This window comes from Osmerus eperlanus, chromosome 11 (genome assembly GCF_963692335.1).
Source record: "Osmerus eperlanus chromosome 11, fOsmEpe2.1, whole genome shotgun sequence".
Taxonomy (NCBI): Eukaryota; Metazoa; Chordata; class Actinopteri; order Osmeriformes; family Osmeridae; genus Osmerus; species Osmerus eperlanus.
The window spans coordinates 18,258,716-18,285,206 of record NC_085028.1 but is presented as its reverse complement, the minus strand read 5'-3'; the positions used below and the strand labels follow the sequence as shown (position 1 = coordinate 18,285,206).

Below are 26,491 nucleotides of genomic sequence, written 5' to 3'. Positions count from 1 at the left end.
CGGCACTGTGCGAGCGGCAAGGCGCAGCAGACTCCGCCTGAGCAGCACGGCTCCATGTAGAAAAACAGAAGAAAGAAGAAAAAACACGAATACTTCGTGATAACAGCTGGATTGTCTTCAAATGAGCTACTATGTATTTGGGCACGGAGCACCCACGTATTCGCCAGTAGCCTATTCTATCGATAGGGAATAATCAGGCCAGTGACGGGACTGGTATTGCTGGCACCTTATAAACAACCAGATGACGGCGCGAGCACTCATAGCAAGTTGACAAACTGCGTGCGTGACAGACACTAAGGAAACAAGTTTGACATTAAGGCTGTCAACTCAGTTTGTAGACGGACCAGCAACGGACTTGTTGTAGCAGCATGTTCGGTGTTTGTCAGAACGGCATCGGTGTTTGAATGACTCGGACCGGGAGGACATAACTCGGCAGCGCTAAGGTTTTCGACATGCCAGAGAATGTTACGTTCCTCAGGAACCGCACGACGGATCCGGAGCACAGCCGTGCGCTGGGACCGGGAGCGCGTCCCGCATGGGTTATCACGGTGCTGGCCACCGTGCTGATATTCACCACGGTGGTGGACGTCTTGGGGAACTTACTGGTCATCATCTCGGTGTTTAGAAACCGGAAACTTAGAAACGCAGGTAAGTAGCTGAAAAACCTTCGTTTACTGTGTGTGTTTCAAGGTAGCATGTGTGTTTCCATCTGTGTGTATGTTCACGTGTTAGAGAGCGAGAAAATTGTAGCGAGCGCACAACTGGAAATGTGTGTTTAGTGAAAGCATTGCAATCTCATATTGGGGCGTTTTATTTGACTACGCCGTAGCCTTTAATATAACCTGATCTGGTAAATAGTTTATGAAATATGGATTGCAAATGTGATCGTTCTCTTGCCAAGTATCTGAATCAGTGAGCCGTCTCATTCGCAACCATAAAAGAGCCCACGCAGACATGCACTGTATGAATGAGGCGGATCTGAAATGAATGAACGGTTACGCCTCCAACTGCGAAACTGACCAATTTTGGTTATGTATTAAATGTCTTAGGTAGGCTAACCACCAGGTATGTAGCTTAAAATAATTGCTCCTGTCTTCACGAGGCGTGTGGACTCTGACTATAAATCAAAATTCTTCTCCGGAACACACCGAGTTTTGTCTTTCATGTTTTCATATTATTTAAATTATTTATCTTGTTTGATGGGTTACACATTAGGCCATGCTGGCAGTTTGCACAGGCAATGACTGTAATGATCATTTAGTTGTCGTCCTTTGCTCAGTGCCTTCTGGTATCATCAGAAAGCTCCCGGGCTGCACGAGGCGCATATGGCAAACTGATTCCACATCTGTTTCACGAGAAATGTTTCCCATTCTAAATCTAAACTTAGACATTTTCATCGCACTGTAGGGAGCTATCCTATTATTCGATATATTTGTGATATGGAAAATTTTTGGTAGGTCTAGAGTTCGCTCTTAACTATAATCTATCAGCAGTTTTTTAGCTATTGAAAATAAGGTTTTTTTTTATCATCAAATTCATTTCAGTATGACCTTTCCCCTTTGAGGTCAAACCCTGCTCCTCGGCCGTGATGGCTCGCTCCACATGCAGAAGCAAATTTGGAAACTCGAGCTGGATGTGTAACTTGCTCTCCCTCGCTCTGTAGTTGAGTTTAACAGCCGTCGCTAAACTGATTTAATAGCGCATAACTCGGTTGACTTGCCTTTACAAGTGCGCTGCGGGGGGGCCTGTACACCGCGTGGATGCAGCCTAACAACGTGAAGTGACAGTTCGCATTATCTTCCAACACAACACAGTCAGACCAACAACAACTTTTGTGTCTCACATGTGGTGTAGGCTGCGTTCCACATGTTAGAGGAGTCAGATTTGTTTTCATGTTCGATGCTACTTTATCCAAACAAAACAGGCCTTTTCCCACTCGTTAGCGGCAGTATTCATGTCCATATTTCCAATCCGGCTTTACTGGCTTACGCAGTAAATGGGGTAATGGTGTGTCACCCTCACTGCAGGAGGTTTGACCCGTCATTATCTTGCTGCTTCTAAACTCTGCCTCCCGTCATCCCGGAGCAGTTAGGCTATCACAATACAAAGGAAGTGTAAGTGGGGCCAGAGGGTAGGTGTGTATAAGTAGCTGCAGTTATATACTTATCTAATGTAGTTTCATGTATTTATCAAATGCTTTTTGTGTGTGTGTATACATGTAAATATGTATAAGGCTATTATTCAAATAGAATATAAATACTTCTGGAATTCCAATGTTGCTTTGGCAATATAAACATTTGTTCTAAAAATCCCAATAATGCCCCTTAAATTGAATTGAATATCGCTTTGGATAAAGCTGGAGTGTGTGTGTGTGTGTGTGTTGGGGGGGGGGGGGTTCAGTGTGTGGCTTGTATTTGTGCAGTGTGTGTACAGTGTGCCTCTGTCTCTCTGTCTCTTTCCCTCCCTTCCTCTGTCTCACTCTCCCCCGTACAGTGCACCAGCTTCCCTCCCTTCCTCTGTCTCACTCTCCCCCGTACAGTGCACCAGCTTCCCTCCCTTCCTCTGTCTCACTCTCCCCCGTACAGTGCACCAGCTTCCCTCCCTTCCTCTGTCTCACTCTCCCCCGTACAGTGCACCAGCTTCCCTCCCTTCCTCTGTCTCACTCTCCCCCGTACAGTGCACCAGCTTCCCTCCCTTCCTCTGTCTCACTCTCCCTCGTACAGTGCACCAGCTTCCCTCCCTTCCTCTGTCTCACTCTCCCCCGTACAGTGCACCAGCTTCCCTCCCTTCCTCTGTCTCACTCTCCCTCGTACAGTGCACCAGCTTCCCTCCCTTCCTCTGTCTCACTCTCCCCCGTACAGTGCACCAGCTTCCCTCCCTTCCTCTGTCTCACTCTCCCCGTACAGTGCACCAGCTTCCCTCCCTTCCTCTGTCTCACTCTCCCCCGTACAGTGCACCAGCTTCCCTCCCTTCCTCTGTCTCACTCTCCCCCGTACAGTGCACCAGCTTCCCTCCCTTCCTCTGTCTCACTCTCCCCCGTACAGTGCACCAGCTTCCCTCCCTTCCTCTGTCTCACTCTCCCCCGTACAGTGCACCAGCTTCCCTCCCTTCCTCTGTCTCACTCTCCCCCGTACAGTGCACCAGCTTCCCTCCCTTCCTCTGTCTCACTCTCCCCCGTACAGTGCACCAGCTTCCCTCCCTTCCTCTGTCTCACTCTCCCCCGTACAGTGCACCAGCTTCCCTCCCTTCCTCTGTCTCACTCTCCCCCGTACAGTGCACCAGCTTCCCTCCCTTCCTCTGTCTCACTCTCCCCCGTACAGTGCACCAGCTTCCCTCCCTTCCTCTGTCTCTCTCTCCCCCGTACAGTGCACCAGCTTCCCTCCCTTCCTCTGTCTCACTCTCCCCCGTACAGTGCACCAGCTTAAGTGGTCTGGATTGTCTGTGTGTGTGCTTGATGTTAACGTTGTTACAATCACTCTGTACCTTATTAATACAACATATGGTTCAGTGTCTTCCACCCTTTCCATCTTACACACTGACACACTCTCTCTCTCTCTCTCTCTCTCTCTCTCTCTCTCTCTCTCTCTCTCTCTCTCTCTCTCTCTCTCTTTCCTGTCTCCTGTTTCTCTATCCTGTCTCTCTTTCTAAAAGGGTTTAATCCCTCTGCAGCTGTTGCCATCATGTATAATTGATGGATTGGTGGTGTAGTGTAGTTGTACAGTTTGGACCTGGTCCTCAGAGGAATGCTGACGGTTAGCTGCGAGCTGTTATCTTGGTGTGCTGTCTGTGTATGCGGTTAGCTGCTAGCTGTTAGCTTGGTGTGCTGTCTGTGTATGCGGTTAGCTGCTAGCTGTTAGCTTGGTGTGCTGTCTTTGTATGCGGTTAGCTGCTAGCTGTTATCTTGGTGTGCTGTCTTTGTATGCGGTTAGCTGCTAGCTGTTATCTTGGTGTGTTGTCTGTGTGTGTGGTTACATACGTACTGTAAGAGTCCTACCTCCACCATTAACAGTCCTACCTCCATCCCAGCCTATACCCCCTCAACACCATCCCAGCCTACACCCCCTCAACACCATCCCAGCCTACACCCCCTCAACACCATCCCAGCCTATACCCCCTCAACACCATCCCAGCCTACACCCCCTCAACACCATCCCAGCCTACACCCCCTCAACACCATCCCAGCCTACACCCCCTCGACACCATCCCAGCCTACACCCCCTCGACACCATCCCAGCCTACACCCCCTCGACACCATCCCAGCCTACACCCCCTCAACACCATCCCAGCCTACACCCCCTCAACACCATCCCAGCCTACACCCCCTCGACACCATCCCAGCCTACACCCCCTCAACACTATCCCAGCCTACACCCCCTCAACACCATCCCAGCCTGCACCCCCTCGACACCATCCCAGCCTACACTCCTTACCCCCCAATACCCTCATCATATGATCAGGATCTCGTCATGGATTCCTTTCACTGCTGTGCTGTGCTTTGATGCTCACTGCTAAAAGTAGTTGTGTGTATGTGTTCATCTGTGTGTGTTTGTGTGTGAGAAGGGAGAGATAAAGGGTGTGTGTGGGCCCTCAGGTCTGTGCAGGAATGATGCATAAACAGTTACACTGTGCTTGTGTTTGACACGCCAGTGTGTATTCAAGTGGGTGTGTATACGTTTGTGTGAGTGATGTCAAGCCATCATAGGTGAGTGCTTGTGTGTGTGGAAGAGAGAAAGTGTGTGTGTGTGAGTGATGTCATCATAGGTGATAGTGTGTCAGTGTGCATCTTCATGTTTTCAGAGAGCAAATTAACGTGTCAGTTCTTGTGTACCTCTCCCCCCCTCTCTCTCCCCCCCTCTCTCTCCCCCCTCTCTCTCCCCACTTCTCTCTCCCCCCCTCTCTCTCTTCCTTTTTCTCCTGTTTCTCTTGATATCCCTCTCTCTACCCTTCCTCTTTTCTCTCCCCCTCTCTGCAGGGGCAGAGCAGTTCTATCAAAGTAAGGGCTGCAGGGTCACCTTGTGTTTCACTGTCATCCCCTCTGTCATCCTTACTGTCATACCCTCTGTCATCCCCTCTGCCATCCTTCCTGTCATCGCAGCTGCAGGCTGTGCTCACCCTCTGCCCCCTCATCTCTCCACCTGCCCCCCTCCTTACCTTGGTCTAAGGCACTAGCTCTCCCCCCTGCCCCCGCCTCTCCCCCCTGCCCTGCTCTAGACCACTACCCCCCCTGTCCTCCCTGCCCCATCCCCCCTGCCCCGCGCTTAGCCTTCCGTTGGCTGCAAGGTGACTTTGAGGCACGTCACTAACGTGGCATGGTAGAGACACAGCTATGGTTTCACCCCGTGAAAGAGAGTGGGGGCCCCACATGACAGAGACGGAGCTCTGCTTTCACCCTGCTGTCACCCCGCCCAGAGGGCGGGGTGACAGAGGGAGGTGAGAGAGAGAGGAGGTGAGAGAGAGGGGGAGGCAGGCATGGTTCATTATGAATGCCTCGCCTCTGGGTCTCCGAGTCTGATCCCGCTGCAGGTCTAACTGGCTGCAGGTCTAAGGGGCTGTGGGTCTAACTAGCTGCAGGTCTAACTGGCTGCAGGTCTAACAGGCTGTAGGTCTAACTAGCTGCAGGTCTAACTGGCTGCAGGTCTAAGGGGCTGCAGGTCTAACTAGCTGCAGGTCTAAGGGGCTGCAGGTCTAACGGGCTGCATGTCTAAATAGCTGCAGGTCTAAGGGGCTGCAGGTCCCACTGGCTGCAGGTCTAACTGGCTGCAGGTCTAAGGGGCTGCAGGTCTAACAGGCTGTAGGTCTAACTGGCTGCAGGTCTAACTGGCTGCAGTTCTAACTAGCTGCAGGTCTAACTGGCTGCAGGTCTAACTAGCTGCAGGTCTAACTAGCTGCAGGTCTCACTGGCTGCAGGTCTAACTGGCTGCAGCTCTAACTGGCTGCAAGTCTAACTGGCTGCAGGTCTAAGGGGCTGCAGGTCTAACTAGCTGCAGGTCTAACTGGCTGCAGGTCTAACTAGCTGCAGGTCTAAGGGGCTGCAAGTCTAAAGGGCTGCAGGTCTAACTGGCTGCAGGTCTAACTGGCTGCGGGTCTAAGGGGCTGTGGGTCTAACTAGCTGCAGGTCTAACTGGCTGCAGGTCTAACAGGCTGTAGGTCTAACTAGCTGCAGGTCTAAGGGGCTGCAGGTCTAACTGGCTGCAGGTCTAAGGGGCTGCAGGTCTAACTGGCTGCAGGTCTAAGGGGCTGCGGGTCTAACTAGCTGTAGGTCTAACTGGCTGCAGGTCTAACGGGCTGCAGGTCTAAGGGGCTGCAGGTCTAAGGGGCTGCAGGTTTAACTGGCTGCAGGTCTAAGGGGCTGCGGGTCTAACTAGCTGCAGGTCTAACTGGCTGCAAGTCTAACTAGCTGCAAGTCTAACTAGCTGTAGGTCTAACTGGCTGCAGGTCTGAGGGGCTGCGGGTCTAACTAGCTGCAGGTCTAACTGGCTGCAGGTCTAAGGGGCTGCGGGTCTAACTAGCTGTAGGTCTAACTGGCTGCAGGTCTAACTGGCTGCAGGTCTAAGGGGCTGCAGGTCTAAGGGGCTGCAGGTTTAACTGGCTGCAGGTCTAAGGGGCTGCGGGTCTAACTGGCTGCAGGTCTAACTGGCTGCAGGTCTAACTAGCTGCTGGTCTAACTGGCTGCAGATCTAAGGGGCTGCGGGTCTAACTAGCTGTAGGTCTAACTGGCTGCAGGTCTAAGGGGCTGCAGGTGTAACTGGCTGCAGGTCTAACGGGCTGCAGGTCTAACTGGCTGCAGGTTTAACTGGCTGCAGGTCTAAGGGGCTGCAGGTCTAACTAGCTGCGGGTCTAACTAGCTGCAGGTCTAAGGGGCTGCAATGGTTTGAGACCCAGGCTGAGAGTCAGGGCTGGACTGGTCCTGGCATCTTTGCTCAGATCGACCCACCACAATCGGTCAGACACCACTGGAGCTTGTTAAGAGATGTGATTGGACCAGCCCAGTGTCAGTATGGAAAATGAACCAATGGGCTGTCCCTGCTGTATGGTCCGGCCGGTCATTGGGCAATTTTACGTTTAGAAAAAATAAAAATTAAAACAGATGTAAAGATTTATATCTTCAATATCATATGGGCCCGGTATGCCAGATTAGCAGTCCAGGCCTGTTGATCGGCCCGGTATGCCAGATTAGCAGTCCAGGCCTGTTGATCGGCCCGGTATGCCAGATTAGCAGTCCAGGCCTGTTGATCGGCCCGGTATGCCAGATTAGCAGTCCAGGCCTGTTGATCGGCCCGGTATGCCAGATTAGCAGTCCAGGCCTGTTGATCGGCCCGGTATGCCAGATTAGCAGTCCAGGCCTGTTGATCGGCCCGGTATGCCAGATTAGCAGTCCAGGCCTGTTGATCGGCCCGGTATGCCAGATTAGCAGTCCAGGCTGTTGAAAGAGATCAGGTGGTTTTGCAGCTCGGGGAATACTCCTCCAACGTAAACTAGTCAGCTCGATTTGAAAAAGTCAATATTTCTCGCCGCTGCTCTCTGGTGCGTTCCAGGGAGAAATCCTGTTTGGGCTTAGAGAACTTTGCATTTCAAAACTTGCAAATATTTGTGATCAATGACGATCGCTTGCTTTGAGAATAGTGCAAAACTTTACCGACCCTCCCTTCAGTTTTTTTATGTAGGTTTTTAAAAACTGAGGTTGATGTGCCGGAGATTTCTTCTTTAACTTTCCTTCTGCTTGGACAGGAAGTCCTTCTGCTTGTACAGGAAGTCTTTCTGCTTGTACAGGAAGTCCTTCTGCTTCTACAGGAAGTCCTTCTGCTTGTACAGGAAGTCCTTCTGCTTGTACAGGAAGTCCTTCTCCTTGTACAGGAAGTGCTTCTCCTTCACCTTAACATTGACAATATAGTTGTCTGTTTCGGCCAAATATATATATTTATTTTAAAATTATATCTTAGTATTTATTTTATTTTTTAAATGTTTTATATGAATCCCATGATTATTTTGGTGATTTCACTGTCTTGTGACCCAGATCATGTAATAACAAAGTTCACAGTCTATGAACTAAACCATGCCTCTACATTATAAATCATCATAAAACTTGACAAATGTTTTTTTAGGCTACAAACTGTCCGCTTGCAAACTCCGGTATTGAGCTGTAGCTGACAGTAGGCTGACAGTCTAATCCTCCGGTATTGAGCTGTAGCTGACTGTAGGCCGACAGTCTAATCCTCCGGTATTGAGCTGTAGCTGACTGTAGGCCGACAGTCTAATCCTCCGGTATTGAGCTGTAGCTGACTGTAGGCCGACAGTCTCATCCTCCGGTATTGAGCTGTAGCTGACTGTAGGCCGACAGTCTAATCCTCCGGTATTGAGCTGTAGCTGACTGTAGGCCGACAGTCTAATCCTCCGGTATTGAGCTGTAGCTGACTGTAGGCCGACAGTCTCATCCTCCGGTATTGAGCTGTAGCTGACTGTAGGCCGACAGTCTAATCCTCCGGTATTGAGCTGTAGCTGACTGTAGGCCGACAGTCTAATCCTCCGGTATTGAGCTGCAGCTGACAGTAGGCCGACAGTCTAATCCTTCCCCAAATGACCGATTGTCACGTTGTAGTTCATACAAACTCAGTTGGTCTTTCAGTCAGAATCCCAGTGAAGGTTCACGTTATTTTTCTTTGTGATTCACAGTATTTACATTGTGCCCCTTTCCTTTCTCCTCTAATAACCTCACAGTCCTGCTCCCTAGAAATGATCAGTGATCCTTCTTTTGATGCTGATAATGAGACTAACAACACGTCCATGATGAAATTGGTTGAAATAAGATCTACATTGTGGACAAAAACCATCAATCATAGACGGCTCCCAGAATAACCACCACAGGCTTGAAGATGACTCTCATCACCAAGATAATTACATCAGATTTTACAGACGAACAGCAGTAATGAAAACCATCTCCTTGTTCCTCCTAACACTCACATAATTGTGTGTTCTGTCAGCCTCCAATCTCGGTCCCCGGGTTAGGGTTAGGGTGACTCAGCCGGGGAGCGTATTAGCTCTTGTCCGCCAGTAGAACATGTTTCTGTCCTACTTGGCAGCCCGGCCGTGATGGTGCTCCGCTCGCCCCCATCTCTCCTCTGGACAGGAAACCAGACATGCTCTTATAGTGAGATGTGGCCAGCTTGTTATGTCCGCGCAGCTTATCGACAGTCACACCACCTCCATGATGGGGACCTGTTTACCTGTCGGGGATAGCTTCTACCAGCCCCCCCTACCTCTTACATGTCGTGTTTACCAGCCCCCAGGTCTCTCTCTGTTCAAATCTTTTTTTCCTCAACAGTGATGACGTGGACATATCTGTTGCTGGGACAGAAATCTCCCTTTCCCACCTGGGCTTCACCTGGGCTTCACCTGGGCTCCTCCTCTCTCTCCCAGCCCACCTGAACCCTTTCCTTTTCGCGGTGGGTCTTTACATAATCCACTTTTTTATCTTTAAGTTGTAATTTCGGACATGCACTCCTCCCCGCTCTCCTGGGTGGGGCTTTCTAGAACAGAATGCTAAGCTGACGCTTTCGTCTGAACAGTTATACTGTTATATAACCTGGCAGACGTCCTGTACCTGTGATGCATCTCTAGTGTACCAGGCAGACGTCCTGTACCTGTGATGCATCTCTAGTGTACCAGGCAGACGTCCTGTACCTGTGATGCATCTCTAGTGTACCAGGCAGACGTCCTGTACCTGTGATGCATCTCTAGTGTACCAGGCAGACGTCCTGTACCTGTGATGCATCTCTAGTGTACCAGGCAGACGTCCTGTACCTGTGATGCATCTCTAGTGTACCAGGCAGACGTCCTGTACCTGTGATGCATCTCTAGTGTACCAGGCAGACGTCCTGTACCTGTGATGCATCTCTAGTGTACCAGGCAGACGTCCTGTACCTGTGATGCATCTCTAGTGTACCAGGCAGACGTCCTGTACCTGTGATGCATCTCTAGTGTACCAGGCAGACGTCCTGTACCTGTGATGCATCTCTAGTGTACCAGGCAGACGTCCTGTACCTGTGATGCATCTCTAGTGTACCAGGCAGACGTCCTGTACCTGTGATGCATCTCTAGTGTACCAGGCAGACGTCCTGTACCTGTGATGCATCTCTAGTGTACCAGGCAGACGTCCTGTACCTGTGATGCATCTCTAGTGTACCAGGCAGACGTCCTGTACCTGTGATGCATCTCTAGTGTACCAGGCAGACGTCCTGTACCTGTGATGCATCTCTAGTGTACCAGGCAGACGTCCTGTACCTGTGATGCATCTCTAGTGTACCAGGCAGACGTCCTGTACCTGTGATGCATCTCTAGTGTACCAGGCAGAAGTGCTGTACCTGTGATGCAGAGGTGTTCTCAGTGTGAACATCATCATGCTGGGGGTCAGGTCCAGGCGTGTGGTGATTGGATGCAGCCAGGTCCAGGCGTGTGGTGATTGGATGCAGCCAGTGTGCTCGGCCTCGTGGGTGAGACATTTGATTGTTCCTTGAAACCAAAGCGATGATGGGTAGTGAGTGTGTCCTTTAGCTGAGAGAGAGAAGTGGTGTCACATATCGATGTGCTGGGGGGGGGGGGGGGGTACTGTGTATGTGTGTGTGTGTTTGGATGTGTGTGTGTGTCTTCTCCCCACATTAACCAGTGTCCTTGTTCAGAGCAAATTTCAAATCTCACATTTCACTGATGATCCATTCATCCAGAGGACTTGGCAGACCGGCTGAGAGCTGCTTCTCTCTTCCTGTCTTTTCTACGTCTGCAGCCTGTCCTTGACCCTTTGACCTTCAGGACATGTGGGCATTATGGTCTGGTGGAAAACTGGGTCAGAGGAGAGTACTATGTACTAGCAGGTTACCTCAGTGCTGTACTATGTACTAGCAGGTTACCTCAGTGCTTACTATGTACTAGCAGGTTACCTCAGTGCTGTACTATGTATTAGCAGGTTACCTCAGTGCTGTACTATGTACTAGCAGGTTACCTCAGTGCTGTACTATGTACTAGCAGGTTACCTCAGTGCTGTACTATGTATTAGCAGGTTACCTCAGTGCTGTACTATGTACTGGCAGGTTACATCAGTGGTGTGCTGGCCTGCCCTTCAGGATGCTCTGAGACAAAGTCGACTTTGAAAGCAAAGCAGTCAGCAGATACATTTCCATTATGTGATTAGATGGATATGAAGTGTGTGTGTGTGTGTGTGTTAGAAAGAGAGAGAAATAAAAAAAGCAACGAAGTAGAATAATGTACGTCAGCATGTCTAGATTGTGCCATGTGTGTCCCAGACCAGTTCAGACCAGTTCAGACCAGACCATTTGTTGGAGATGTTGCAGATGTTCTAGAACCCAGACTTATAAGGCACGGCCGTGGTTCAGGAGGTAGAGAGGGTCGTCCACTAGAAGGCACGGCCGTGGTTCAGGAGGTAGAGAAGGTCGTCCACTAGAAGGCACGGCCGTGGTTCAGGAGGTAGAGACTTGAGCAAGACTGAACCCCAAGTTGCTCCTAATGGGCAGGCCAGCGCCTTGCATAGCAGCTCCGCCACCATTGGTGTGTGTATGAGAGAGAGAATGGGTGAATGTGAGGCAAAAAATCTGTGGTGGGCATAGATTAATTTTTTTAATCTAGATTAATCTCACTGTAATCTTGGCGTTAATCTAGATTAATCTAGATTAAAATGGCTCATTTGAATTCCGCCGAAGGCATTCAGAATATGTGTGCTACCCAAATAATGACTAAAAGTACGTCTTTGAGAACGGGTTTCTCAAGCCAGGCGCATTAGACCAGGAGCTCATCTCCTGTTTCCAAAATGCATCACAAACTGCTTGAGAAAGCTGTTTTACTATGATAATTGGTGATGAAAATAAATTATGTTCAATAATATGTACTTGTGTTTATTAACTGTTTATTAGATTAGTTAGCTTGGCTGATAGAGCTGTGCTGACGGGCTTGCCTCGGTTGCACTCAAACATCGTAGTTTGACGACGACTCTTCCCCTGCGCTACATCAGTGCTTGGCCCGGCATCTTCCGCATTAGCTAAGGGATACTTTGCGTTTAGGTGGTATTTGAGACTGGAAGAACTCCTACAGTAAACTAATTCCGCATAGCACAAAGTGCAAACAACCTTAGTCTGGTCGAGGTTTCCATTGGGAAGCTTCTTAAAAATACATTTTCCCTGAAGCAAACCAGGCGGCTTCATAGCTGCATCCATGTTAGCACGTCACGTTTGATGTGATAATTTAATACACAAGGCATACACACAGGTTCAAAGACTCGTTCTCGCCCCCTACAGTGCAATTCGGCAAGGTATACATCCGCGCTAAAATATCAAGGTGAAAGTCATTATAGCTTGTGTAGTATAGACCCAGCTCCCAACACAACTTTGAGAATAGATTAACGGCGATATTTTTTTTATCGGCCGATAAGAGTCTCACTGCGTTAACGCCGATAACGGCCCACCACTACAAAAATTATAAAGCGCTTTGAGTGCCACTAAGATAGTAAAGTGCCATATAGATATAGCCAGAGCGGCTTCCAGGTCATCCGTCATCATTCTGCTGGACCTTTCTGCAGCGTTTGATACGGTTAACCACCACATCCTGCTCTCCAGACTTTCTGAGATGGGCATCACTGGCACTGCACTCCAGTGGATCTCATCCTACCTGTCGGGAAGATCCTACCAGGTCTCCTGGGGAGGCAAACTGTCAGGCCCCCGCCAGCTCTCCACTGGTGTCCCACAGGGCTCTGTCCTTGGACCCCTCCTCTTCTCTCTGTACACCACCTCACTTGGACCAATCATCACCTCCCATGGCTTCTCCAACCACTGCTACGCTGACGACACGCAGCTGTACCTGTCGTTCCCCCCGACCGATCCGGGGATCTCAGCTAGGATTGAGGCCTGCCTCACAGACATCTCCGCCTGGATGACCGAGCACCACCTCCAGCTGAACCTCACCAAAACAGAACTTCTCATCATCCCGGCTAAACCCTCTATCTCCCACGATCTCTCAATCACCCTGGGATCTGCGACGGTGACCCCTTCATCCTCTGCCAGGAACCTTGGGGTTACCATGGACGACGAGCTCTCCCTCACAGCCCACATTGCTGCAGTCTCCCGGTCGTGTAGATTCACCCTCTACAACATCCGGAAGATCAGGAGATACCTGTCTGAGCATTCCACCCAGCTGCTAGTCCAAGCACTTGTCCTCTCCAAGTTGGACTATTGCAACTTGTTGCTCGCCGGTCTCCCAGCATGCGCAACCCGCCCTCTCCAGAGGATTCAGAACGCAGTGGCCCGCCTGGTCTACAATCTACCCAGACGCTCCCATGTTACCCCGCTCCTCATCTCTCTCTACTGGCTACCTATCGTGGCCCGTATCAGATTCAAGACCCTGGTACTGACCTTCCGAGCAGTGAACGGGACTGCACCCGTCTACATCAAGTCTCTCCTGCAGCCTTACACCCCCACCCGTCACCTACGGTCTTCTTCAGACAACCGCCTGGTGGTCCCACCGCTCAAGACCACCCGGTCCCAACACAAGCTCTTCTCCTGTCTGGCCCCCCATTGGTGGAATCAACTCCCCACCTCCATCAGAGACACTGACTGTCTCTCCACCTTCAAGAAAAGGCTCAAGACGCACTTGTTCCGGGAGTACAACGGTACTTAGGAATGGTTCGCTTGACCCGATGTTAGTTTCCTCAAGGATCACAATGACCCTTGCTTAGAGACGCAATGTTTTTGTGGCTTGTTGTTATGATCAGTGACCTATGCACTTTGTAAAGCTCTCTCTTGGAAGTCGCTTTGGATAAAAGCGTCTGCTAAATGAATAAATGTAAATGTAAATATAGATGTGGTCCATTCACCATTTACCATGGTGTCTACATGGTAAATGGTGAATGGACTCTATAGCCACTCCCAACACAAAGAAAAATAAAAATCACACAAAAACACACACACATTTACATTTTACATTTACATTTATTCATTTAGCAGACGCTTTTATCCAAAGCGACTTCCAAGAGAGAGCTTTACAAAGTGCATAGGTCACTGATCATAACAACGAGATAGCCACAAAACATTGCGAGTAGCCAAAACATGAAGCACACATTGTGAACAACCAAAATAAGTGCCAAAGGGAAGAACCATAAGAGCATGTAGTTAAACAAGTTACAATTAAACAACATGAACTGCTATAAGTGCAAGTGTACCTGTGGAAAAAAGCAAGCAACAATAATAAAAACAATATATCACAGCGAGTACAAAAATTTAAGTCAGTTACCACTAACCACAAGAGCAACAAGTCTCTAAGCACACATACACATACACACACATACATACAAACATGAACACCCAAACGCACTCACAAACACTTTTCTCTTTCCTCAGCATGATTGATTGGGAAGTGCTGCCAAAGTCCAGGGGAGGATTTGCTTATTTGCATAAATAATGACTTGTTTGTTTATGGAGATTGACAGCAGTGCAACGTCTGTTCCCAGTCAGCCTGGGTGAGACACCACAGAGCATACTGTAGCTTTAAAACTTAATATCTCCTGTTGCCAAGAAATAGTGTTCTATTTTTATTTCCGGATAAACCTGGCTCTCTCTTTCTCTCTCTTTTTCTCAATCCGTCTTTGTTTATCTCTTTTCTCTCTCTCTTTTTTTCTCTCTCTCATTCCCTGTCTTCTTCTGTCTTACTGAAAGTGGTGTGCTTGGACTAAGTCTGTGTTCATGTCTCTGGTTCTGAGGAAGTGTCACTCAAGCAGAAACAAACACCCTCTGTCTTCATCTGTTCATCTGCTGGAACCTACTGAGAGAGAGGAAGATTAGGAGGAGGAGAGAGGCAGGAGGAAGGCGGAGAGAGGGAGGAGGAAGTGGGGAGAGATAAAGAAGGAGGAAAAGGATACAGGAGTTCATGAAGAGGGAGAGAGAGAGAGGCCGGGAGAGAGAAGGAGAGAAAGGAAGGGAGAGAGGACGGAGAGGGGGAGAGAGAGAAAGGGAAGGAGAAAGAGAGGCAAAGAGGGAGGGAGAAAGAGGGAAAGGGAGAGAGAAATCGAGAGAGATAGGGAAGGATAGAGAGAACATGAGAGAAATCATTTGCTTTGTCCTTTCTTCCTCCCCTAACCCTCTCGATCACTTTAACATTTCAACTAACAGTTTAAATGGCATCAGAATGTTTCCTGAATCACCCTGGGAGGTGTTCCACAGCTACCGTCTCAGCTGCCTGAAGGTGCCTGACAACTCTGCATGAGACCTTGTCCCTCCACGCTCACCCACCTCCCCATCCATGTGTGTGTGAGTGTGTGTGTGTGTGTGTGTGGGAGAGTCAGTGTGTGTGTGTGTGTGTGTGTGTGGGAGAGTCAGTGTGTGTGTGTGTGGGAGAGTCAGTGTGTGTGTGTGTGTGTGTGTGTGTGTGTGTGTGAGCGTGTGTGTGTGTGTGTGTGTGTGTGTGTGAGCGTGTGTGTGAGCATCTACTCCTCCACCTGCTGGTTTATCTAGTTTCAGACAGTTTAGTGTCTGGCAGTGAGACAGTTTAGTATCTGGCAGTGAGACAGTTTAGTATCTGGCAGTGAGACAGTTAAGTTTCTGGCAGTGAGACAGTTTAGTGTCTGGGAGTGAGACAGTTTAGTGTCTGGCAGTGAGACAGTTAAGTGTCTGGCAGTGAGACAGTTTAGTGTCTGGCAGTAAGACAGTTAAGTGTCTGACAGTGAGACAGTTTAGTGTCTGGCAGTGAGACAGTTAAGTCTGGCAGTGAGACAGTTAAGTGTCTGGCAGTGAGACAGTTAAGTGTCTGGCAGTGAGACAGTTTACATTTACATTTATGCATTTAGCAGACGCTTTTATCCAAAGCGACTTCCAAGAGAGAGCTTTACAAAAGAGCAAAGGTCACTGATCATAACAACGAGATAGCCCCAAACATTGCGAGCAGCCAAAACATGAAGCATACATTGTGGAAAACCAAATAAGTGCCAAAAGGAAGAACCATAAGAGCATGCAGTTAAACAAGTTACAATTGAACAACATGAAACTCCCCACAAGAGTGCAAGAGTGTACCTGTAGAAAAACAATCAACAGTAAAATATTTCACAGCGAGTACAAGAATTTGAAACTGTTACAACTAACCAACAAGAGCAACAAGTCTCTCAATAAGAGTCATTGTGATCCTGGAGGAAACTAACATCCGGTCCAGCCAAGCATTCCTAAGTGCCATTGTACTCCCGGAACAAGTGCGTCTTGAGCCTTTTCTTGAAGGTGGGGAGACAGTCAGTGTCCCTGATGGAGTTGGGGAGTTGATTCCACCATTGGGGGGCCAGACACGAGAATTAGGTCAGAGACCTCTGCCTCGGACAGGGGAGAGAAAGCGTTTAGTTTAGTGTCTGGCAGTGAGACAGTTTAGTGTCTGAGACAGTTTAGTGTCTGGCAGTGAGACAGTTTGAGTTTGACAGCAGACAGACTGCTGGACCAGACAGACAGGTAAACTAGAATGTTGGTTGCGGTGTTTTCACACCTGTCCGTGGGCATAAAGATGCTATGACACCGGCATCCAGCAAACAAATCCAGCAAACAGAAATGGAGCAGAAAAGCTCATAAAAATCCACTTCAACATTAATATACACTTCAACATATGTTGTCATATGTCATAACGTACTGAGACAACGTAGACAACGTACCTGAGACAACGTACATGAGACAACGTACCTGAGACAACGTACCTGAGACAACGTACCTGAGACAACGTACCTGAGACAACGTACATGAGACAACGTACCTGAGACAACGTACATGAGACAACGTACCTGAGACAACGTACCTGAGACAACGTACATAACGTAGTCTCAGGTGGCTCCTCTTCAAGCTTCACTTCCACTATCTTCTATTTCTACGCCAGAGGGCTCTCACCAGACTCATCCCTTCCTGCTCTCACCAGACTCATCCCTTCCTGCTCTCACCAGACTCATCCCTTCCTGCTCTCACCAGACTCATCCCTTCCTGTGTCCCTTCCTGCACGCTGCACCAGTGATGTCACACCCATGCCATGAGTAGTCCTGTACTTTCTACATGCACTCTTTGTACGTCACTGTGGATTGGAGTCCTGTCTGACTCAGCTGCCTCGCCGTCTGACTCAGCTGCCTCGCCGTTTTGCCTCGGCAGCCCTTGGTGATCCAGCTGTCTGGATCTCCGTTAGGAGTTAGAAGGGTCTGTTTGCTGTTAGGAGGGTCAAGAAGAAAGACCCACAACTTCTGGAGGAATTCATGAGACACCAGTTTGCTGAATGAGGGATTCTTCAGCCCGCCTTGCAGAGGTTCCCCTCCCCTCCCTTCCCCTCCCCTCCCCTGTCCTGCCCTCCCCTGTCCTCTCCTGCCCTGCCCTGTCCTCTCCTGCCCTGCCCTGTCCTGCCCTGCCCTGCCCTGTCCTCTCCTGCCCTGCCCTGTCCTCTCCTGCCCTGCCCTGTCCTCTCCTGCCCTCCCCTGTCCTGCCCTGCCCTGCCCTGTCCTCTCCTGCCCTGCCCTGTCCTCTCCTGCCCTCCCCTGTCCTGCCCTGCCCTGCCCTGTCCTCTCCTGCCCTCCCCTCCCTTCCCCTCCCCTGTCCTCTCCTGCCCTCCCCTGTCCTCTCCTGCCCTCCCCTCCCTTCCCCTCCCCTGTCCTGCCCTGTCCTCTCCTGCCCTCCCCTCCCCTGCCCTGCCCTGCCCTGTCCTCTCCTGCCCTCCCCTGTCCTGTCCTGCCCTCCCCTGTCCTCTCCTGCCCTCCCCTGTCCTCTCCTGCCCTCCCCTGTCCTCTCCTGCCCTCCCCTGTCCTCTCCTGCCCTGCCCTGTCCTCTCCTGCCCTGCCCTGTCCTCTCCTGCCCTCCCCTGTCCTCTCCTGCCCTGTCCTCTCCTGCCCTGTCCTCTCCTGCCCTCCCCTGTCCTCTCCTGCCCTCCCCTCCCTTCCCCTCCCCTGTCCTGCCCTGCCCTGCCCTGTCCTCTCCTGCCCTCCCCTGTCCTGTCCTGCCCTCCCCTGTCCTCTCCTGCCCTCCCCTGTCCTCTCCTGCCCTCCCCTGTCCTCTCCTGCCCTCCCCTGTCCTCTCCTGCCCTGCCCTGTCCTCTCCTGCCCTCCCCTGTCCTCTCCTGCCCTCCCCTGTCCTCTCCTGCCCTGTCCTCTCCTGCCCTGCCCTGTCCTCTCCTGCCCTCCCCTGTCCTCTCCTGCCCTCCCCTGTCCTCTCCTGCCCTCCCCTCCCTTCCCCTCCCCTGTCCTGCCCTGCCCTCCCCTGTCCTCTCCTGCCCTCCCCTGTCCTCTCCTGCCCTCCCCTGTCCTCTCCTGCCCTCCCCTGTCCTCTCCTGCCCTCCCCTGTCCTCTCCTGCCCTGCCCTGTCCTGTCCTGCCCCGCCATGCCCTCCTCTTCTCTCATCTGTATTCTTCTAGATACTCAGACACATAGTAGCAGTATGATGTCAGGCTAGCTGGCTCAAACGGTAAGATGACCTGTGCCATTAATGAGTATAGAGTGCCTCTATACATAATATATGTAGATGTTGGCCCTTCCTGTTTTATTAAGCTCCTCAGATGGAGGCCGTCAGCTGGGGGTCATGCACACCAACCTGGGGAAGCACATGCACTCTATACTATGGAATACTCCCCCTCTCTCTCTCCCCCTCTCTCTCTCCCCTCTCTCTCCTCTCTCCTCTCTCTCTCCTCCCTCCCCTCTCTCTCCTCTCTCCTCCCTCCCCTCTCTCTCCTCTCTCTCCCCTCTCTCTCCTCTCCCCTCTCTCCTCTATCCCCTCTCTCTCCTCTCTTTCTCCCCCCTCTCTCCTCTCTCCTCCCTCTCCTCTCTCCCCTCTCTCTCCTCTCTTTCTCCCCTCTCTCTCTCCTCTCCTCTCTCTCCTCACTCCCCTCTGTCCTCTCTCTCTCCTCCTCCCAGTTATCACCACCATCGTGGTGGATTGTTGTTCCTGCCTAGTGTGGCTGGTAGATCCCAGATCCCAAATCCTCCCTGCAGCATCAGCAAGTCCTCTGCTGCCTGGATCCCCCAGGCACAGAGCACCAAGGACGTTCAGTGCTGTAATTGGCTCATTAGCTAATTGGGAATTTATGAATGCATTTATGAATGGAGAATGTACTACTGACACGTCTTGTCGGGTCCAGGATAAAACCCACATGGGCCTGTTCCCCCTTCAGTCTCATTAGCAAGCCGCGCTGTCATTTCCTGTGGTGATGTCATGTGTTCTGCCCTCTCCTATTTGGCCGGTTGATTGGTTTCCTGTCTGAGTGATGGTGAAGGCTGTGTGCTCAGTGTTCATCAGTGTAGAGCCTGGGATAGGAATGCACTTCAAGAAGCAGGGGTGGATCGTGGGATCACCACAGGGGTAGAAATACTGCAAAGACTGCGGCCTCAGAAGGACTGCGGCCTCAGAAGGATTGTATTACTTGTATTATTGTTTTTATTGATTTTATGTAAAGCACCTTGAGCTGCAATTCTTGTATGACATGTGATATATAAATAAAGTCTTCTTCTTATTATTATTATTATTATTATAATTACAAACTAATACAAGTTAAAGCTTAGTTCACACGTTGACATTCTGTTTTATTGTTTTAGTTTTGTCCTTGACTGACCCTGAGGTGGTCTGGTAGCTGCGCTGTGTCCTAAATGATAGGTTCTGACTTGTGTCAGTATAATCTCACAGCCTGCAGTGTTTGTGTGTTTCCCTGGCAGTCTGTCTGGTTCAGCCCTCGTTTCCTGAATCCTGGAACTGTGAAGGGTGCGTTCCACGGTTACCAAAGTTATGTCTAACACAAAGCAGGTCCCCCCAGCCTCCCCCCAGCCTCCCCCCAGCCTCCCCCCAGCCTCCCCCCAGCCTCCCCCCAGCCCCAGCTCCTGAGGTTAACCTTACATAACATGCCAGACTTACATCCTAACTCACATATGCCACAATTTCAGTGCCCAGTCTGACCTTGTGTTGTTCTGTGCACCTGACAATAAAAACTTGAAACTGAAATCCGGTCAGGCTGGTTGCGTCATTGATGACTCCTTTATGAGTGTCTACGGTGTGTTTTTGTATTCTCGTATTAATATGATGTGAGGTCCAGTCTCAAGGGTGACAATAAAACAGGTAGTAGATATGTCAAAGTCCACACTTCTTTAGCTTGAGTAAAAAAGTATTTTTTTAAATGAGTATCTGTACTTCTATTTGAGTGAAGGATGTGTGTACTTTTGCCATCTCTGGATAGTAGAGATGTGATGGTTGTGAGGGTAAAGATGTGATGGTTGTGAGGGTAGAGATGTGGTGGTTGTGAGGGTAAAGATGTGATGGTTGTGAGGGTAGAGATGTGGTGGTTGTGAGGTTAGAGATGTGATGGTTGTGAGGGTAGAGATGTGGTGGTTGTGTAGGGCTGTTTTGGCAGCCCCTTTGTCACTGGTCACTCGTCTGGGACAGTCGTTGATTTGCATGAATGCTAAAATGACAATCACACCTTCATGACACACCTCTGGAAAGGTGGTCTCAACAGTTGAACAGGAAGGTGGACCGAGGAAGACTCCATTAGTTGTGTTCTTGTAAATATAGTTCTAAACAGCTTTTAATGTCATGTTTGATATGATTTTGTTTCTTATTTTATGTATTACATTCTAGAAATAATTGTATTGCTGTAACATGTACATTTACAGGGTTTGCAGAGTTTGTGCTTGCAGCAGACCAACATGTGTTTAACATATTCCCTTGTCTTGCAAGGGCACCACTTGGTCTACTGCAGCCTTGATTGATGATCCAATTTTAATTTGTATGCGTTAGACAGCTTTTCAGTCATATGACCGGTGTCCCCATTTTAGTCAGGTTTGGGTGTATATAGGAAGACGTTTTTACCACTAACTTTGAGTTCTGTTTACGATACAGCTCCGGTGCGTTAGGCGCCTAGTCTTCATTGTGAATACCTTTGTTAACCATTGCTCTAAAGGTATGTTTTGTATTTGATGATGTTTCATTATCATTGTATTGATTATCTTACTATTTAGATAATAAACTATTATTGTGCATTGTAAGTTACTTGTTCTCCTTGAAACGTATCTATCACGCTACGGCGGTGAAAACTTTGATATAGTCTGGTTGATGCGGCTAATACTGATTATAAACATAGACTTTTGAAGTAGGTTTTAACTTAAGGCCTCTGAGTCACTTACGGTGGATCTCCACACTCCGAAGGAATTTACCGGAGCCTCTGAGTGATTGGTTTACATACTAGGTCTACTATGGTTAAATCCATATTATAGTAATGATAAACGACTGATTAGTGAACACGCATACTTTAGGGTCGATGCTCTGATCAAGCAGATGATTTTTACCTACGCCAGAGTTTCATGTCCTTAACTGTTTAGCGCTCAAGGTTACAGGTAACGCACTTGTGCACATTTCTAAAATTGGAGTAAAATATTAACGAGTCAATTATCTCCCTGAACATCTAACCAGAATTGAAGGGTTTCCCAAGCCGGGGACAAACACCAAGCGTCTCCGGCCTTACGATCCTCCTACCTACAGTTGTGAGGGTAGAGATGTGATGGATGTGAGGGTAGAGATGTGGCGGTTGTGAGGGTAGAGATGAGATGGTTGTGAGGGTAGAGATGAGATGGTTGTGAGGGTAGAGATGAGATGGTTGTGAGGGTGGAGATGTGATGGTTGTGAGGGTAGAGATGTGAGGGTAGAGATGAGATGGTTGTGAGGGTAGAGATGTGGTGGTTGTGAGGGTAGAGATGTGATGGTTGTGAGGGTAGAGATGTGATGGTTGTGAGGGTAGAGATGTGAGGGTAGAGATGTGATGGATGTGAGGGTGGAGATGTGATGGTTGTGAGGGTAGAGATGTGGTGGTTGTGAGGGTAGAGATGTGGTGGTTGTGAGGGTAGAGATGTGATGGATGTGAGGGTAGAGATGTGAGGGTGTAACGGTAGAGATAGAGACATGGAAGCGAGACAGAACACATTAAACAAATCTTCTCTTCAGAGCAGCTGTGCTGTGTCGGCACGAGAATAAATGTAAGTGTTATGTGGTGGCTATCGTTCCATTAAATACCTGGAATAATATGGGACAGAACAGCACATGACTTACAGACAACAATTGCATGATTGCCTTCCTATACAGTACTGCTATGAACCCATGCCCTGCAATCTAAATGCAAATTCCACATAAGTAATGTAATAACGCATGGAATTTGACATGTAATTAGATATTTTGGCCTGTCATGGTAAACTTGATTGAATCAATAGATTCATAAATACTGGAAATCTCTAGAAGGAAAATAAAAGCCATGACCACAATCAGTGGGATAAAATGAATGATTTCAGAGAAGTACTAAAAGGTAATTCCTTGTCAGTCATGGTTAGCCCTGTATGGATGAGGAGAGGGAGGGATGAGAGCCCTGTATGGATGAGGAGAGGGAGGGATGAGAGAGCCCTGTATGGATGAGGAGAGGGAGGGATGAGAGCCCTGTATGGATGAGGAGAGGGAGGGATGAGAGCCCTGTATGGATGAGGAGATGGAGGGATGAGAGCCCTGTATGGATGAGGAGAGGGAGGGATGAGAGAGCCCTGTATGGATGAGGAGAGGGAGGGATGAGAGCCCTGTATGGATGAGGAGAGGGAGGGATGAGAGCCCTGTATGGATGAGGAGAGGGAGGGATGAGAGAGCCCTGTATGGATGAGGAGAGGGAGGGATGAGAGCCCTGTATGGATGAGGAGAGGGAGGGATGAGAGAGCCCTGTATGGATGAGGAGAGGGAGGGATGAGAGAGCCCTGTATGGATGAGGAGGGGGGGGGATGAGAGAGCCCTGTATGGATGAGGAGAGGGAGGGATGAGAGCCCTGTATGGAAGAGGAGAGGGAGGGATGAGAGAGCCCTGTATGGATGAGGAGAGGGAGGGATGAGAGCCCTGTATGGATGAGGAGAGGGAGGGATGAGAGCCCTGAGTATAACACACTATGGCTGGCTAACACAATCCCTGAATGCGTTATTCACACACCTTTGTCAGGAAGAATCAGGATTGACATAACTCACATTTACATTTGACATTTTATTCCCTTAACAGATGCTTTTATCCAAAGCCAGCTACAAATGGTGCATGTCAAAGTACATCTCAAGGATCAGAAAGAGTTACATTTTTACATTTTACATTTTAGTTATTTAGCAGACGCTCTTATCCAGAGCGACTTACAGTAAGTACAGGGACATTCCCCCGAGGCAAGTAGGGTGAAGTGCCTTGCCCAAGGACACAACGTCTTTTGGCATGGCCGGGAATCGAACCAACAACCTTCTGATTAATAGCCCGACTCCCTAACCGCTCAGCCATCAGACCCCGCAGTTATAACTGCATTTTCATGGTCTGTATTTACTATTCACATCACAGTCACCACACCTCTTCTTCCAGGCACTGTGAACACAAATAACAATCTTAATGACAGTCTTACATTGTACAGTGTAAAACAACATCACATCTGAAGTACAACATCAAACCATCCCATGGGTGCCATCTCTCACAAGAAACACCATCTCAATTACAACATGCAGAGAATAGATGCATTCTCAGGTCTCACAAAAGTACTATGCCGCAAAGTGCTGCTTTAGTCCTTAAGGCCAAGAGAAAGATCTTCAGGTGAAACTTAAGGTGGTGTCTCCTGAAAGCAGAGAGGAGTGATGAAACATGCCGTGTGTTTAGAGAACATACTTGATTGATTTCTGAGGAGACAGTTTACACATCCGTCACACTCTCCTCAAGTGCTCTTAGTTTTAATGATGAACCTGTCTATTATTTCTCCCCCCCCCCGCCCCCCCCCCCCCCCCCCCCCCCCCCCCCCGCCCAGGGAACGTGTTTGTGGTGAGCCTGGCATTTGCTGACCTGGTGGTGGCCTTCTACCCCTATCCTCTGGTGCTCTATGCCCTCTTCCATGACGGCTGGTCGCTGGGAGAGACTCAGTGCAAGGTGACCGTTTTACCTGTCTGTCAGTTTACCTGTCTGTCTGTCTGTCAGTTGATCTGTCGGTCAGTTACTTATTTGCTGGACTGTCTTAATACCTTCGTTTTTTGTTTGTTTCCCCTATCCATCCATCCACTCATCCATCCATCATTCCATCTACTGTCCATCCATCCATCCTATGGATCTGCTGTGCTCTGCCACTGCTACTTGTCTCTGTCCCTCCCTCCATCAACACCTCCGTCTCTCTCTCATTCCCATTCTCTGTCCCTCTCTCTATCCCTCTCTTCCCTTCCCTCTCTGTCTCTTCCCCTCCCTCCCTCCCTCCCTCCCTCCCTCCCTCCCTCCCTCCCTCCCTCCCTCCCTCCCTCCCTCCCTCCCTCCCTCTCTGTGCAGGTGAGTGGTTTCCTGATGGGTCTGAGTGTGATAGGATCCATCTTCAACATCACCGGCATCGCCCTCAACCGCTACTGTTACATCTGCCACAGCTTCGCCTACGACAAGCTGTACAGCTACCGCAACACCCTGCTGCTGGTGGCACTGATCTGGGCTCTCACCCTGGTCGCCATCGTGCCCAACTTCTTTGTGGGCTCGCTGCAGTACGACCCGAGGGTCTACAGCTGCACCTTCGCTCAGGACGTGAGCGCTTCCTACACCATCACCGTGGTCGTCGTCCACTTCTTCGTGCCCATCGCAGTGGTGACGTTCTGTTACCTGCGGATCTGGATCCTGGTGATCCAGGTGAGGCGGAGGGTGAAGTCAGAGGTGCGCCCTCGCGTGAAGCCCAGCGATGTCAGGAACTTCGTCACCATGTTCGTGGTGTTCGTGCTGTTCGCCATCTGCTGGGCGCCGCTTAACTTCATCGGGCTGGCGGTCGCCATCAACCCCATAACCGTGGCGCCGCGCATCCCAGAGTGGCTCTTTGTGGTCAGCTACTTCATGGCGTACTTCAACAGCTGCCTTAACGCCATAATCTACGGCCTGCTCAACCAGAACTTCCGCAAGGAATACAAACGCATTGTGACGTCCATGTGGAAGCCACGCCTGTTCTTCCAGGAAACGTCCCGGGGTGGGACGGAAGCCGTGAAGAGCAAGCCCTCGCCTGGACTCAACAACAACGAGCAGGCTAAGGCTGAAACCTTGTGAAGGTCCAGGCTTTCTCCTCACCTCCCCATGACCCTCCCCTGACCCTCCCTCTTTACCTTCCCCTGTTTCCACCTCCTCTTCACTTTACCTCACTCTGCTCCCCTCCCCACTTTACCTCACCCTGCTCCCTTTCTCTTCTCACCCTCCCCACCTCACCTCACCTCACCCCCCCTCCTCACCCTCATCCTGCACCCTTTCTCTCCTCCTCGCATTCTCCACTCCTCCCCCTCCTCCTCTGTGTTCCTGGCGATGGTAGGGTTCCAGTTCTGATCTCTAACTGACTGCACCGCTGTGCTTCGTCAAAGCCTCAATGAACTCCTGTGAAGGAATGTATGAAAGCAGACAGTGATGACCGGCTGTGCTCCTCATGGCTGTACGAGTGCCATTCATGAAGCGTTCTAACTTAGTATGTCCACCTCAGGGTGCCTGTCTCCGCTCTGCTGGAGCTTTATGCATTTTTAACGGAAGCACCAAAAGTTGTATTTATTTGTTTTTACTTCCTACGCTGTTGAATCCATTGGTCTCCAAGGTGTTTAAATGAAGCTGTGTGTCGTGCCAAATTACATAGCTTCTAAAGTGAGTTCCCCTTTAGTTTTTTTTAGTACATAGTTCATATGATGTGAAATAACTTACCAGTGTGGTCAAGAATGTCTCAAACGAGCCTCACATTCTTACTATAATAAAGGTGCCTACTTCTTTCCGCCTCAAACTAAAGATTTGCCAAAAACAAGCTCTGATCACCGATGATGGTTAGGCGGGTCGGTAGTTAGGGCCAGTCAGGACCAGCTTGAACCTGGCATGGAGCCAGAGGGATGACCAGAAGATCAGCTGCTGGTTGTGATGTTCCCGTCACTTTGAAGAGAGCCTATTCTGAAACATCATCATTGGTCCTTCAAAAGCACAATAAAATCCAGAGACCACTGTACAAATGCAGTTTACACAGTTCACTTGTACTCTTAGTATTTACAACAAATAAACATTTTCTATGCATTTAACACTTCATATCATTTACCTTAAACACTGCTGAGGACAGCAGTATTCAGTGCTCTATGCTAATAAAGCTACTGCTGTTATGAAGTTAATCTTAGTACAAAAACCAAGTGAATGATTCTGTCTCTCTGACCTAGTCCCTGTGACTCTGCACTCCACGTTGAGGAAGAACGTGCATGAACTGTTAACTGCTTTGATTTATTTTTTTGATGTTTATTTAGCTTTTTTCTGAAGAGATGAGATGGTTTCTGGTTGCCATGCAACATGCTGCTTAGTGTGATGAGGAGGAAGAGGATGGGAAGAAGGAAAATGCTGTTGTGGAACCTTGTATGTCTGCATGGAAGAGCACTGGGAGGACCAGCTACAGACATGTCTTGGTTTAAAGTAAAAAAGGAGAAATGCATAGTATTTATTGCTGTGACTTA

General features: G+C 49.5%; 1 protein-coding gene across 1 annotated transcript; it reads left to right on the top strand.

Moving 5' to 3' along the window:
* mtnr1ba (melatonin receptor type 1Ba) lies at positions 1-26,491 on the top strand. Its single transcript, XM_062473551.1, has 3 exons — positions 1-648; positions 23,821-23,939; positions 24,327-26,491. Exons 1-3 carry the CDS (start codon positions 453-455, stop codon positions 25,074-25,076), a joined length of 1,065 nt encoding a protein of 354 aa, XP_062329535.1. The 5' UTR covers positions 1-452; the 3' UTR covers positions 25,077-26,491.

Coding starts and splice junctions, on each gene's coding strand:
- mtnr1ba (XM_062473551.1), top strand. CDS start 453: ATGCCAGAGAATGTTACGTTCCTCAGGAACCGCACGACGGATCCGGAG. Junction 649..23,820: donor CCGGAAACTTAGAAACGCAG/GTAAGTAGCTGA, acceptor CCCCCCGCCCAG/GGAACGTGTTTGTGGTGAGC. Junction 23,940..24,326: donor TGGGAGAGACTCAGTGCAAG/GTGACCGTTTTA, acceptor CTCTCTGTGCAG/GTGAGTGGTTTCCTGATGGG.